The sequence below is a fragment of the Miniopterus natalensis genome, chromosome 2 (genome assembly GCF_054644295.1).
Source record: "Miniopterus natalensis isolate mMinNat1 chromosome 2, mMinNat1.hap1, whole genome shotgun sequence".
Taxonomy (NCBI): domain Eukaryota; kingdom Metazoa; phylum Chordata; class Mammalia; order Chiroptera; family Miniopteridae; genus Miniopterus; species Miniopterus natalensis.
The window spans coordinates 145,336,770-145,353,405 of NC_142082.1; the positions used below are offsets into that span (position 1 = coordinate 145,336,770).

The 16,636-nt window shown below is 34.3% G+C and overlaps 1 protein-coding gene across 1 annotated transcript in view; it reads right to left on the minus strand.

The window, feature by feature from the left end:
* Positions 1 to 16,636, minus strand: part of ARID2 (AT-rich interaction domain 2) — a 157,696-nt gene that overhangs the window by 17,075 nt on the left and 123,985 nt on the right. The window contains exons 17-18 of the mRNA XM_087814707.1: positions 2,750 to 2,888; positions 2,577 to 2,662 (exon numbers count right to left, since the gene is read on the minus strand). Coding sequence (XP_087670833.1) covers positions 2,577 to 2,662; positions 2,750 to 2,888 — 225 coding nt within the window. The remainder of the gene's footprint in view (positions 1 to 2,576; positions 2,663 to 2,749; positions 2,889 to 16,636) is intronic.

Here is a 16,636-nt window from a genome sequence, read left to right on the forward strand (position 1 = left end):
GACTGTTAGCGTGATGCTGCAGACAGACTGACCATGACTAACCTGCCAACCCCAGGTGGTTCCTTTGGAACTCTGGATACAGGATGAATAAAATCTCCCATGATCCAGCATTAATATTTATTCTTTGTGTCAGCCTAGGCAAAGGGGCTCTTAGAATCAGGTGAAATTTCAAGTATTTTATTTTCCAATTTACCAATTTTAAAGCAAACAACAGGTGTTCCAGTACAGCCCATCTTTAAAGTTACTGTGCTAGTAAACACACAATCAAAACAAATACAACATAAGTCAGATGGAAAAGTACAAAAACCATATGATTGTACTCATATGTGGGATATAAAACAGAAAGCAACAAATGAAAAACAACAATAAACAAACTCAGACAACAGTATGGTGGTTGTCAGAGGGAAAGGGAGGTGGGGGAGGATGAAGAGGATGAAGGGGATTAAACAGATGGTGACAGAGGGAGAGCAGACTTTGGGTGGTGAGCACACAATGCAATATACAGATAATGTATTATAAAATTGTACACCTGAAACTTATATAATGTTATAAACCAACATTACCCCCCCAAATTTAAAATTACAACACAGTACCAAAATTGTGGAGTTTACATCATTGAATGTAATGTGAAGATGTTAACAAAGGGGGAAACTGTCTACAATTTGAGCTGCAAATTATTTTGGCTAAACAGTATCTAATGAATAAAATAATATGACTTAAGAATGCATTGATATAGGTCATCCAGAGAAAGATAATCTAATATGAAATTATGCTAAACACTACACTTCAAACTATTTGTTACATAATTTTATTTTTCATAATTTAGTAACTCATCAACCCTTTCAACATAGTTCTACTGTCCTTTATAAAACATACAGAATGCAGGAATGGATTTTACCGAAAATTAGATTCAAACTACTCTAGATCTCCTTGGCCAAGCAGAAAATTGTATCAATATCTGTTGCATTCTGGTGAGGCCATGGTGGAAAGGGCACTGACTTGCATGTGAAGAAACCCTGTCTATTTCTGACACTGTAACTAGCTGTATGACTGAGTATTTCAGTTTGCCCCTCTATGCTTCTGGTTTCACATACCCAAAGTGGGGATATTTCTGGCACTTTTTTATATAAGTACACTAGCTCCAAATATGAAATAAGTTAATGTAAAAGCAATTTGTAAGTTGTAAACCAGTTTATATCTATATGTAAGTGTGAACAGAAAAGGGTATTTATATATAAACTATTAGATTTTATGTTTGACAAAGATTTTTGATTGACTGTAACCAATACACCAAATGTCTCTTCCTCCAAACTTGAGCAAAACCAAACATATTCCAACATATTCTTATAAGCTACACAATATATACAAATTAAACACAGTAAAAATTATGGAAAAATATATTTGGCAGAAAAACGACTTTCTGTTGCCTGTAGGATAAAATTCAAACTCATAATTATAGCTTATGAGACCCTCCACTATTTATTCCTTGTTCTCTGGGTCTCAGTTTGGATGTACTTTCTATCAGAAAGCCTTCCCTGGTCTCCTGGATTGGTTTAGGTGAACTCTCACAGTATCTTGTGCATCTTTTCATTTTAGTACTTTTACACTGTATAGTAAGAATTATTTATATCTCTCACTGGATCTCTAGACACTTAAGAATGGCAAAATGTCTCTTGGCACGTATACCTCTTACTATACCTTAGTGTCTATCTAGCACATAGTAGATACTCATTAATAGAAAATGAGTAACTAAAGTACATAAAGCAGATTCTGCATTCTCATATTTCTAGTTCTCCTTCTAGAATATCAGCTCTGTGAAGTTAGAGTCTATGTCTTATTCGTAGAATTCCCTAGGTCTGGCACAATGCCTGGTACACTGCAGCATCTTAATTAGTGGTGACAAACTAATTTTCACATTTCCAGAGCTAAAATTATTATTCAGGTTACAGAATCTATAACTAAGGGCCTCAGAAACAGAACAGGAGATACTATATAAATCTAATAAGGAACTTACAAGAATCTACAACCAACTCAGAACTTGACTACATTTATTACAACTATGTGTTCATGATATAACAGGTAAATGAAAGTCGTAGAGTATATGTGACATGTACACTCTTATATAGGACCTTTACATGCCACTTTGGCCTCCCCTCAAGGGGGTGCTGTAAGAAAAAATCTCTTTGCAATTATCAAATACATGTTCGATTACTCTCTCAAAGGACAAAGAAATGGGTGAGCAAAAGTAGGTTTACGGTTGTATGAGAAACAGTTTATTCTTGTATCATTTATTATTGCACTATTTTCCACAAAAACAACTGTAAACCTATTTTTGCCTACCCCTATATACAGTTCTAGTTTACAAAATATTTTTCATATACAATATGAAAATCAATGACTAGAGAATTTAAGTAATTTGAACAGGGTCACATAGCTGGTTTATGGTAGAGCTGGACCAGAATACAGGTTTCTAGTTTCCTACTATGCTAAGTTGACTTTCATTGTTACTATGTTTTGCCTAGTTTCCTGATTTTTCTTTTTGTGTATACAACAGGAAGTAAACTCATGTTCCTTACTTGGTAGAAGGTTTTTGACTTCCTGCTTGTCCTGGTTCATCTTGTTTTAATCCTGCAAGCAGGGCATCCTTTGAACAGTGCTTATCCTTTTTGAGAAAGAGGAAGTAAAAGAATATGCATCAAGACCTTTAATGGAAATGAGTTACTGACCAAATAGTATTAAGAAAGTGTACCTGTAAGTGGGTAATAAAAGAAAATCTCTGTCGCTGAAAAGGCTCACAACCTTCCCACAGACACTGCCCTGGATATACATCTTTTCCTCCATGTTCAGTTGCTGCATGGTAGAAAACCTGTGAGGGTGTCTGAAACCACCTATAAAAAAGAAGTAACAGAAATTTTCTGACAATGGATATAGTCTTTATCTTAGAAAACTTGTTCTTCTAATACAAAAGCTCTAGATCAATATACAGAAATATTAAACAACATAGTGCAACCAAATTTCAAGTCCATTTCATTTCAAAAAACATTTTGAAATTATTTTGAAACAAATTTCTCTGCATATATGTCAATGTTAAATCATTCAACGGTACTGAACACTTTTGGTAATTTGTTTTCAGTTTAATGTTTCATTCTCAATTCCCTACCTTCAATGAAGGTCAGCTAAGAATCTCTTAAAACAATAAATGAAATATCATTTAATTAATTAATTAATTAATTAATTTTTAAAAATATGTCTTTAATTTCAGAGAGAGGAAGGGAAAGGAGAGAGAGAGAGAGAAACATCAGTGGGGAGAGAGTCATTGACTGGCTGCCTCTTGCACGCTCCCTGCTGGGGATCGAGTCCGCAACCCGAGTATGTGCCCTGATGTGGAATTGAACCGAAATCTCCTGGATCATAGGTTGATGCTCATCTGTTGAGCCACGCTGGCCGGGCATGAAATACCATTTTTAAAACACAATAGAACATTCTTTATAAACAATTACCATACTCCACTGCACTTTTAGAAGCTGCTCAAACATTTACTAGATTTCATATGACATATAATAAACTCTAGCATATGCAATCTAACAATCTAAATGCTGAACATTTTGGTAAGTCTGGCTTTTAGTTGAATTCACATTTTGTATGATTGTCCATGTCTTGCATTTCTCCAACATCATACCCCACTCACTCATATACCCTGGGGCTGAACAATACAAATGTTAGTGTGAATAAATGGCCAAGTACACAAATGTAAAGAACGTCAGATACTACTCTCTCTTATTAATTAGAATACATAGCAATGAGAAAGAATACTGGAATCCAGACAGCAAAGAATACACTGAAAGGCTTCAATGACTAATTAGTAATTCACATAATTTGTACAATCAGTATCTTTAAAATTTATGTCAGAGCTCCCTTCAAATTTGATCTTTTTAAACCAATGTCATATAAATGTATATATTTGAATCTATTTTTGACGTGCAGTATATACACAACATTTTAAATTAATATTCCTTTAGGAAATAATTGACATATTAAAATAAATTTTAATCAAAAGCAAATACTGAATTCTAAAAGACAATGTCAAAAATCATTATAGATTACATATTTTATATCATTCATATTCATCTATATAAATACCTACCAAAAGTTCAGTATGAAATTATCATGGATTAGAAAAATTAATACCGTCAAAATGTCCAAGACAATCTACAAATTTAATACAATTGCTGTCAAACTCCAATGATATTAAAAAAAATTTTTTTTTCAAATCCTCACCCGAGGTTATTTTTCCCATTGTTTTTCAGAAAGAATGGAAGGGAGACAGAAAGAGAGAGAAACATTGATGTGAGAGAGCTACATTGACCAGCTGCCTCCCACAGGTGCCCTGATTGGGGCCGGGGATCAAGCCTGCACCAAGGTATGTGCCCTTGGCCAGAATCAAACCCAGGACCCTTCAGTCGAAGGGCTGACACTCTAACCATTGAGCCAAACCGGTTAGGGTCCCATGGCATTTTTCACCCTAAAATTTGTATGAAACCACAGAGAACCCAAAGAGCCAAAGCAATCTTGAGAAAGAACAACAAGAGTAGAGGCATCATGCTCCCTGACGTCAAACTATATAACAAAACTGTAGTAATTAAACAGTATGATATTGGCATAAAAACAGACACACAGATTAGTGGAACAGAACAGAAGGCCCAGAAATAAACCTATGTATGGTCAATAGATTACAACAAATGAGCCAAGAATATACAATGGGAAAAGAATAGTCTCTTTAAAAATGATTGGAAAAACTGGAGAACCACATACAAAATAATGTAACAGGACCACAATCTTATACCATACACAAAAATTAACTCAAAATGAATTGAAGACTTGAATGTAAGATCTGAAACCATAAAACTCCTTGAAGAAAACATAGATGGAAAGCTCCTAGACAGCAAAAGCAAAGGCAACAAGAGCAAAAATAAACAAGTGGGATTACATCAAACTAAAAACTTCTGCACAGTGAAAGAAACAACAAAATAAAAAGGCAACCTACTGAAAGGAAGAAAATATTTGCGAATTATTTATCTGATAAGAGGTTAATATTCAAAATGCAACTCAATATCAGAAAACCAAAAATCTGATTAAAAAAATGGGCACAGGATCTGAATAAAAATTTTCCTAAAGAAGACATACAGATGACTAGCAAGTACATGAAAAGATGTTCAACATTACAAATCATCAGGGAAATGCAAATCAAAACCACAATGAGATACCACCTCACACCTGTCACAATGGTTTTATCAAAAAGACAAGAAATAACAAGTGTTGGCAAGGCTGTGGAGAAATGAGAACCCTTGTGCACTGTTGGTGGAATGTAAATTGGTGTAGCCAAATATAAACACAGTTTGGAGTTTCCTCAAAAAATTAAAAATAAAACTGTATCATGTAATCCAGGAATTCCACTCTTGTAATTTATCCAAAGAAAACAAAAACACTAACTTAAAAAGATATATGCACCCCCAAGTTCACTGCCGTATTATTTACAAGAGCCAAGATTTGGAAACAACCTAAGTGTTCACTGATGGACGATGGGTAAAGAAAACGTGGTACATATATACAATGGAATATTGTACTGTATGTATTTTGTTTAGTATACAATGAGCAAAACAAAACCAAACCCCGAGCTCATAGATAAAGAGAACAGATTAGTGGTTGTCAGAGGTGGGTGAAATGAGTCAAGGGAGTCGAAAGGTACAAACCTCTAGTTATAAGATAAACAAGTCATGGGGATGTAATTAAAAAAAGTTTCATCTGAAAGTAAAATCACTAAGTACATCTTTAGTTTTGGAATTTCTTCTAATTTTTAGTACAGTTTTCCCCCCTTATCCATGATTTCACTTTCCATGGTTTCCGTTACTTGTGGTCAACTATTGTCTGAAAATATTAAAAAGAAAATTCCCAAAAGAAGTAATTTCAAAAGTTTTAAATTGTGCACCATTCTGAGTCGGATCATGAAATCTCCTTCCATCCCACTCCTTCCTGCCCCAGACGTGAATCATCCCTTTGTCCAGTGTATCAATGCTGTATACACTCCCTGCCAATTAGTCACTTAGTAGCTGTCTGTTATCAGATTGTCATAGCATTCATTGCAGTGCTCAAGTTCAAGTAAACCTTATTTTACTTAATAATGGCTCCAAAGCATAAGAGTAGCAATGCTAAAAATTCAGCTATGCCAAAGAGAAGTCACAAAATGCTTCCTTCAAAAAGGTGGAAGTTCTCAACTTATTAAAGACAAAAGAAATTGTATGCTGAGGTTGTTAAGATCTATGGTAAGAATGAATCTTCTATCCATGAAAGAGTAAAGAAGAAAAAAATCCTGCTAGTTTTGCTATAGTACTTGAAACTGAAAAAGTTACAGCCACAGTGCTTAGTTAAGATGGAAGAGGCATTAAATCTGTGGGTGGAAGACATGAACAAAAAATATGGCAAATGACAGCAACATGTTGCATCAGGAAGCACTGAACAAGACTTCAGCAAGTGATCCTCTGAAACGACTGACACCAAGCCATCTACTGCACGTAAGGGATGGTTATGCAGATTCAGGAATAGGTTTAACATTTTATTATCTTACATACAACATCCCAAGAAGGGTGAGTCAGTACAATAAGATATTTTGAGAGAGACTATAGTCACATAACTTTTATTACAGTATATTGTTATAATTGTTCTATTTTATTATGTTCTTGTTAATCTCTTACTGTGCCTAATTCTAAAGTTAAACTTTATCATAGGTATGCATGTATAGGCCAAAACATAGTGCATATAGGGTTTGATACCATCTGTGGTTTCAGGCATCCACTGAGGGTGTTGGAAGGTATTCCCTGTGTATAAGGGGAGTACTACTGTACTCACAATGCTTTTTCATTAATATGAAATAAATATGCCAGGAGCTGTGTTATATAGACTAAAAACTGTCACAAGAGGCATTTTTTATTGGGTTTTTAAGGTTTCTACCTAAACATTATTAGATTATTAATTAAAAAGGTAAAGCTGCCAGCATGGCTCAGTGGTTGAACGTCAACCCATGAACCAGGAGGTCAGGGTTTGATTCTTGGTCAGGGCACATTCCCGGGTTGTGGGATTGATCCCCCACTGGGTGTTCAGGAGGCAGCCAATCAATGACTCTCTCATAATTGATGTTTCTATTTCTCTCTCCTTCTCTCCTTCCTCTCTCTGAAATCAATAAAAATATATTAAAAAAATAAAAAGATATACACACACAGACACACACATAAACCAAAACCCAAATGTACTACTACTACTAGTCGCTAGTCCAACTGACAGCTATTTCTAAACTATTTTGCAATATATTAAAAATTAATCAAGTTTACTTACAATACATAAAATGAATAAATTTACCAGACACAAGAAAAAAAGGGTGAAGTAATTAAATCAATTTTAATTACTAAATATACACAACTGTGTGCATATGATTAAGACAATAGGTATTTTAAAGTACTCATTACTTTGTCTGTCCAATACAAGAGTCTATTATTTCCCTCTTACCTACTACCTTTCTCTTCATTCCAGGTCTTTTTCCCCTCTATCTAACTACTCAAGTGATACAAACCATTCAATACGGTGCAAAATGAAGTTCTAATATAATAAATAAGCTGGTTGCAATGATCATATGAGGATGGAAACAAATTAAGGTTTCCAGATCCATTAAATTAAATATCTGAATTTAAAATATTTAAATGTAATTTCAAAGCAAAACAGACATTGAGTTTTCAGAGGTAGGATGCCACTATTGCTTATTAGTATGTCTAAAATAATTTTCTTACTACTATCTTTCCATCAATAACCTATCCCACACCCCACATAATGAACATAATCACTTAAAAAAACTGGAAAACTCCAAGAGTATCCAAATGAAAATAAAATTTCCCTGCACCCCGTTGCTGCGGCTCAGTTGGTTGAGCGTGTTCCCATGCACCAGGAGCTTTTGTCCCTTATTGGTTGCAGACTCGATCCCCAGGGTAGGGGGTGTGCAGGAGGCAGCTGATTGATGATGTGCTCTCACACTGATGTTTCTCTTTCTCCCTCTCCCTTCTTGTCTCTAAAAATCAATAAAATATTCTTTAAAAAAAAAATTTAAAAAATACTTAAGCAATACTTAATTGATGAATTGATGGAGGCCTAGTATGGACTATCTGGAAAACTGAAAATTCCTGGTGGGTCACTTTCTGATTAGAGCCCATACTTTTTTGAGCTTTACTTCAAGGAACCCTACCAGGTTCTCAAAATGAAGACTGAAAAAAAACTCCCTAGCACTTCCAGCACTGGGAAGGAGAAAGTAATCATTAAAAAACATGCCCAGAGTGTTCTTTTCTCCTTAATAAAGGCCTGCCCTCAATGAAAATTACTTTACCAGAACCTTATCTGACCTAGGGAAGAGCAACCAGTTAACTGCAGCCCCCTCCTGACTCCCTGTTTCACACAGGGAAAAAACAAAACAAAACAAAACAAAACAAAACAGCTAAGAAACTCTTCTCAAAGCCACAGCACTTAGATTCAAGCCCACTAAAACAGTGAGATTTAATCATGAGATTACAGAATGCTTCTCCTTCCCAATACCTCATTACCATATCAACAGGGCTCCAGTATAGTAACAGTGGGTTAAAACGGAGAGAGCTGAACTCTATTTATAAAGGAGTTTCTAAGGGATCTCAAAGACAAACAGGAGGGCAAAATAAAACAAACAGAACAAGCCCACCCCCCCAACAACACAACACTAGAGGAAACCAAAGCCTCTGACACCTATAGTCACAGCAAACATTAAACACAGCATAACTCCTAGCCAGATATACATAACCTCACACTAAATGTCTATTTGCCTCAGTTCCTACATTTCCAGCTTTTAACAAAAACTTATAAGGCATGCTAAATGTAAAACAAACAACACAAGAACAAAAAAACCAGAGTCTGAAGAGACAGAGCAAGTATCAGACCCAGACAGATACCGGAGAGATTTTGGAATTATCCAAAATAATTATTTAAAATAATCACCATCAATATGCTAAGGCTCTAATAGAAAAAGTGATAATCTGCAAGAACAGAAGGCTAACATAGGCACAGGTGTGGAGACATTAAGAATCAAAAGGAAATGCTAGGAATCAAAAAGGCTGTAACAGAAATAAAGAATGCCCTGATGGGATGGATCATCAGTAGAATGAATGAACATGGCCAAAGAAATAAGTGGTAAGCTTAAAGATACGTCAATAGAAACTTCCCAAACTGAAGAACAAAGAGAGAAAAGAATAAAAAAAGGAAACAGAATATCCAAGAACTGTGAGACAATTACAAAAGGTACAACATACAAATAATGGAAATAGAGAGAGAAAAAACAGAAGTAAGAGTTGAAGAATGGCTGAGAATTTTCCAAAAATTAATGATACACCAAACCACAGAACTAGGAAACTCAGAGAACACTAAATATGATAAATGTTAAGACAAACACACACACACACACCCCAAAAAACAAAAACACTAAACCTAGGCATATCATAGTCAAACTGCTGAAACCAAAGACAAAATATCTTGAAAGAAACTAGAGGAAAAACACACCTTCTTAGTGATAGAAGAGAAAGGGTAAGATTATACTGATGTCTCTTGAGAACCCTGCAAGCAAGAAGAGTAGAGTGAAATATTTAAAGTGTTGAAAGAAAAAATCCACCAACCTAAAATTCTGTGTCCACAGAATTATTTTTCAAAAGTGAAAGAGAAATCAAGACTTTCTGAGACAAACAAAAACTGAGAGCATCTGCACACTAGACTTGCCTTAAGGGTGTCAGAAAAGGAATAAATGGAGGTAAAATATTTTATTTTTCTTACTCTTACCTGATCAAATAAGTACAGTTTCAAAATAATAGCAACAATGTATTTTGTGATTATAGCTTTTGAATAAATAAAATAAATGACAGCAATGGCATAAGGGGCACTAGGGAAGGAGTAAGAATACATGCACCACCCATGAAGGGATATATTGTTGTTTGAAAGTAGAATTACATTAGCTGTAAATATGTATTTCAAACTCTAGAACAACCATAAAAAATATTTTAAACCTGGCTGGTGTGGCTCAGTGGTTGGACATCAACCTATGAACCAAGAGGTCCCAGGGTTTGATTCCTGGTCAGGGCACCTACCCAGGTTTCGGGCTTGATCCCCAGTAGGGGGCATGCAGGAGGCAGCCGATCAATGACTCATCATTGATGTTTCTCTCTCTCTCTCTTTCCCTCTCCCTTCCTCTTTCTGAAATCAATTAAGACATATTAAAAAAAATATTTAAAAAAATGTTTTAAAAAAGTATAACTGATATCATATAAAGTACTCAGTTAAAACCAAAGAATGCAGAATAACATGGGAAGACAAAGGAAGCAAAAAAACCAAGTGAAATAGAAAACATTTACAAATATATATTAATGCAACTGTAGCAACAATCACTTTAAATGTGAGTGGATTAAAAAACCCCAACTATTTATGGGTAAATATAAAGAAAGATAGATTAAAATTAAAGGGATGGTGAAAGATATACTTTGCTAACACTAATCAAAAGAAAGATGGAGTTACTATATTAATTTCAGACAAAGCAGTCTTCAGAGTAAGGATATTATGAGCGATAAAGAGGAACACTACATAAAGAGGTCAATTCTTCACAAAGATACGATTCTTAAGGTATATACTTCTAACACAAAGCATCAAAATATGAGTCAAAATATGATAGAACTGCAAGAAGAAATAAAGAAATATTATACTTAAAACACCAGCACAACTCTATTTAGAAAGTGAAAGATCTAACAGGCAGAAAATCAGTAAGGATAGAGATGAACTGAATAGCACCATGAATTAATTGGATCTAACTGACATTTATATAATACTTCCAACAACAGCAGAAAATACATTCTTTTCATGTTCATATGGAACATTCATCAAGATAGACCACATTCTGGGACATAGAAAACACCTTAACAAATTTAAAAGAATAAAAATCATACAAAGTATGTTCTTAGATCACAATGGAATTAAACTAGCAGTTACTAACAAAAAGATAGCTGGACTATCCCAAAATATTTGGAGGTTAAACAACACACTTCTAAAATACTTTGAATTAAGTGAAAATGAAAATACAACTTATCAAAATTTGTGGAATACAGCTAAAGCAGTATCTAGAGGGAAAGTTATAGCATTAAGTGCATTTATTAGAAAAGATCTAAAATCAATAACTTAAGCTTCTACTTTAAGAAACCAGAGAAAGTCTGGCTGGGCGTGGCTCAGAGGTTGAGCACTGACCTAGGATCCAGGTGATTGGGGTTCGATTCCTAGTCAGGGCACATGCCCGGGTTGAGGGCTCAATCCCCAGTCGGGGGCATGCAGGAGGCAGCTGATTAATGACTCTCTCATCATTGATGTTTCTATCTCTCTCTCCCCCTCTCCTTTCCTCTCTCTGAAATCAATAAAGATATATTTAAAAAAAAAAAAAAGAAGAAACCAGAGAAAGAAGAGCAATATAAATTCACAGCAAGCAGAAGAAAAGTAATAATAAAAATTAGAGCAGAAATCAACTTGATGACAACAGGAAATCAATAGAAAAGAAAAAAAAAAATCAACCAGATCAAAAGCTGGTTCCATGAAAAGATCAGTAAAATAGATAAAGCTCTAGTCAGCTTAACCAAGAAAAAAAATGAGAGAAGACACAAATTATTACTATCAGTAGCCCTTGCTACCGAGCCCACAACATTTAAAAGATAATAAAGGAATATTATGAACAACTCTATGCTACAGAATAGGTGACTTAGATGAAATAGACCAACTCTCTAAAGGACACAATCTTCCAAAACTCACATAAAGAGAAATAGATAATCTGAATAAGCCAATGACTATTAAAGGAAATGTAAAAAAGAAAGCAACAGGACAAGCTGGTTTTTCTGGTGGCTTCTACCAAACACTTAAGGAAGAAATGATACTAATTCTCTATGATTCCTACTAGAAAATAGAGTGAACACTTCCTTAACTCATTGTATGAGGCCAGCATTACCTTAACAACAAAACCAAACTATAGACCATTATGGCTCATGTACATAGGTGTAAAAACCCACAAAAAAATCAGCAAATTGAAGCAAACTATGTATAAAAACTGTGATGTAACAATGAAAAATGAGGGATGTGTTGTGTCACTGGGTACCCCTACCCTGCTGCTCTACCCCTTTGCTGAGCCACTGAGGCTAACTGTGACAGCACTGAATAAATATCTTAAGCTAACCTAAAAATGTGTTTACTTATTTATTCCAGGTATACAAGATTGTTTCAACATTCAAAAATTAATTGATGTAATCCATCACATCAACAGGCTACAAGAAAAATCATATGAACATATTGATACAGAAAAATCATTTGACAAAATCTAATATCCATGGATTAGTAAAAACTCTGCAAAAAAAGGGGTTATATCACCCCACCAAAGGTAATATATAGGTGGTAAGTAAGCATATGAAAAGATGCTCAAGATCTTTCATCCACAGGGAATTATAAGTTAAAACAGATATGGTGCACATCTAGTAGAGTGGCTAAAATCTAAAACACTGACAGTACCAAATGTTGATGAGGAGTGGAGGAACAGGAACTCTCACTTATTGTTGATAGAAATTCAAAATGGTACAGCAACTTTGGAAAACAGTTTGGCAGTTTCTTACAATGCTAAAACATAGTCTTACCATATGATCAAACAATAGTAATACTAGGTATTTGCCCAAATAAGTTGAAAAATTGTGTCTATACAAAAACCTGCACACAAACTTTTATAGTAGCTTTATTTATTATTACCAAACCCAGAAGCAGCCAAAATGTCCTTCAATAGGTGAATGGATAAGTAAACTAGTACATCCACACAATGGAATATTATTCAGCAAGAAAAAGAAATGAGCTATCAAGCCAGAAAAGACACAGAGAAAACGTAAATACATACAGGGTGGGGCAAAAGTAGGTTTATAGTTGTTTGCATGGAAAATAATATGTTAACTAATAAATAAGAATATAAGAATAGACCTCTGTGTTTCGTGTACTCACAAATGTACTGCTTAGTGGAAGAACCTACTCTGAAAATCATACTATGTGATTCCAACAATATGATATTCTGGAAAAAGCAAAACTATAGAGAGAGTAAAAATCAGTAGCTCCTAGGGACTGGGAGGGGAGGAGGTGAGAAGAGATAAATAGGTGAAACAGAGATTTTCAGGGTGGTGAAATTATTCTGAGTGATTTTGTAATGGTGGATATATGACATTATGTATTATCAAAACCCATAGCACTATATAACACAAAGACTGAAACTTAATGGAAACTATGGACTTTAGTTAATAGTAATATATAAATATTACTCATCAATCATAACATATGTGCCACAATAATTCAAGATGTCAATATTAGAGGAAACTATGCAGGAAAGAGGAAGTATATGGGAACTTGGCACTATCTGCTCAATTTTTCTATAAACCTAAAACTGCTCGAAAAAATAGTCTGTTAATTTCTTAAAAAAGGTAAGGATAAATATTATCACTACAATAACATAACTGTGAGAAAACATATGATATTACAATTGGATGAGAGGATAAATGGTATTAATAAAACAACCATCAGTTGAAAAAATAGCAGCTAAGATCATTCATGATAACAACAAAAAAATAAGAACTACAACCTTAATAAAAGTTGCAGAATTTATGTGAAGACAACATTAAAGCTCTACTGGGGTAAAAAAGACTGTAATATCATGAGCTGATACCTTCTTTTGTAAGGGAAGACTCTATATTAGAAAATGTTCACTATCAAGCATGAACAAAAATGCCTATTCATGAAAAGCAATTACAATGAAAATCCCAGCACACTTTGTTGGAGGATCTCTAGAAACATTCTAAAGTTTATTTGAAAGAATACATATCTATGCAGGTACCAGCTCGGAATTATACATCATTCTAATTTCAAAAGGTACTATAGTGCCCGGTACAAGATTAAGTGCTTGAAAAGATAATGAGAAACACTCTGAAAAAAAATTAAAAAATTAGGTCCCGCTGGTGCAGCTCAGTGGTTGAGTGTCAACCCAGGAACCGGGAGGTCATGGTTCAATTCCTGATCAGGGTTGTGGGCTTGCAGCTGATCGACAATTCTGTCTTATCATTGATGTTTCTGTGTCTCTCTCCCTTCCTCTCTCTGAAATCAATTAAAAAAACAAAAAAAAACCCAACCCCTTTTATATAAAAAAATAAAAATAAACAAATTAGGAGAGAACTTGCCATATCTAACATTAAAATTTGAAGTGAAGGAATGATAAGGACAGAAATCAGTGGGATAACAAGTAATCCAGAAATTTAAAAAAAGCATAAAGAAATTTAGTATATATCAAAGGTGGCAATTCAAATGCCTAAGGGAAAGATGAACTAGTTAATATGTTAGCCATTTGGAAGACAACAAAGCTAGAGACATGAAACTAAATTATATATGGAACAAAAAGTTAAAATATTAAAGTAGTAGAAGGCAATGAAATGTGTATTTTATGATCTGAGAGTTGAGGTCTTCCTAAACATGATAAAAATAATTTATTTTTCTAGTCTGTCAACTGAACAGTCCCAGAAACAATAACCAATTTAAAAGCGATGAGTACTCCCATGGAGTCTAAATACCATTTCCCATTAAAAGACACCAGATACCCTTGGAGAAATACTTTATTCCAGGTATGGGGCAGGAAATGTACAAGATAAGTCTGGAACATTTTGTCTAACAGAAAGCAAGGAAGCCATCAAAAAATTATATTAAGATCACAACCAAAGGACTTGGAAACCAGCTTGAAGAGACCTTCACTGGCCAAGATAGGACAATTGAACATTGAGAAGTACATAACTGTAATGGATTGAAATACCTCAGATATGTTTAAATTCATAGGTTCATTTACAAAATTACTGAACTAAAAAACAACCAACCAAGACTCATGGTCACCTTTGTTTGGTGTTAGTAAACAACTCATTTTGAAAATTGGTAAATAAGAGAAATAATAAAAAACCTATCTAGCCTTTTCTCTAGGAACTATTCCTCAGAGAAATCAAAGTGAGGACAAAAGAGAATTTCTACATTTTAAAACCCTTAATAAAATAATGGATCTAGGCAATGATTCTAATGGGTGTTTACCTCACAAAAAGAGAGACAAGATATTACATATCTCCTGATGTAAGTACCAATACCATTTCTAAAATGGTCATTATAAAAATTAAACCAGAATCTGATCAAACATCTAGACCTAACTACCAACTAACAGAAAATGCAGGGTCAGAGTAACATGCCAAACACTACCAGCAAAATCCAGATTGCGATGCTCTCCTGGACAAATGACCTGCTTTCGTCAACAAAAAATTGCAAGGAAAACAATTAAGAGAGATGGAGGAGTAATCTACAGATTAAAAGAGATTTAAAGGACTTCTCAATCAGAGGCAATCTTGCATATCAATTCAAACTCTAAACAAAAGAAACACAGAAATGTAAATACTGATTGGATATTTGAAGACCTCATAATTCAGGGTGGGGCAAAAGTAGGTTTAGAGTTGTGAGTATGAGAAAGTTTATTCTTGTATTATTACTTATTAATTACTGTATTATTTTCCATACAAACTGTAAACCTAGTTTTGGCCCACCCTGTATTGAAGGGATTAATGTTCTTTTTCTGCAGAGGTGTAGATTATGTTTAAATAGTGGGGGGTAGGTGGTCTCCATTTTTTAGAGATACATGCCTGCAGATTAAAAATGCAATTACTATTATGCACTGATGTAGGAGTGGTGACTCAATGAAATGAATCTATATAATATACAGAAAAGAATTACTAGCACCAAAAGATCATGTAAAGTGTGATTGTACTACAGAACTAAAAACCGGTTAAATGTATATTCAAAGCTACTTTAATTCTATGAAAGAAGTAAAGTACATGGTTATTTCAACTTTAAATATTAAGCATTTCACAATAATATATCAGTGAAGGAATTTTAGTTCTAAATCTTATGAAAGCAAGGAAAGTTGTTAATGTTTTTGATCTGATATTAAGCCACTCAGTGGAAATAGTATTTTTCCTCTTGGAATTGAAACAAAATATGAATAATAAAAGCCATTTCTCATTCTCTTCATGTCCTTAAGTTCTTGGTATCCTAAGCTTCTCATAGGTGACTGGGTATACTAGTTCCTTAAATAATTCCCTACACTTGCTATTCTGACTAGAATTATTTTTGCATAACAAACCCCTACTCATTCTTCAAGACCCAATTCAAAAGTAATGTCTGCAGTGAAACTTTCCTAACCATCACAGCATTACATTAACTGTCCACTATGCTTATTTATACTGCACTTTGTTTGGGGTCTTCTGGATCTGCTTCCTTAAGGACTAAGTGATCTCCACATTTCTAGCTCCTAGCACATGCACCCTTTTAGAGTGTGCTCCATAAATATCTGTAAAACCCAACTGAACTTATACTAATGGAGTATCTAAAAATGGCTTTAAAAAACAGGCCTAAGAAGGCTTGTTGAGTCTGTATTATTCAGAAAAGGCTTACAATGAAA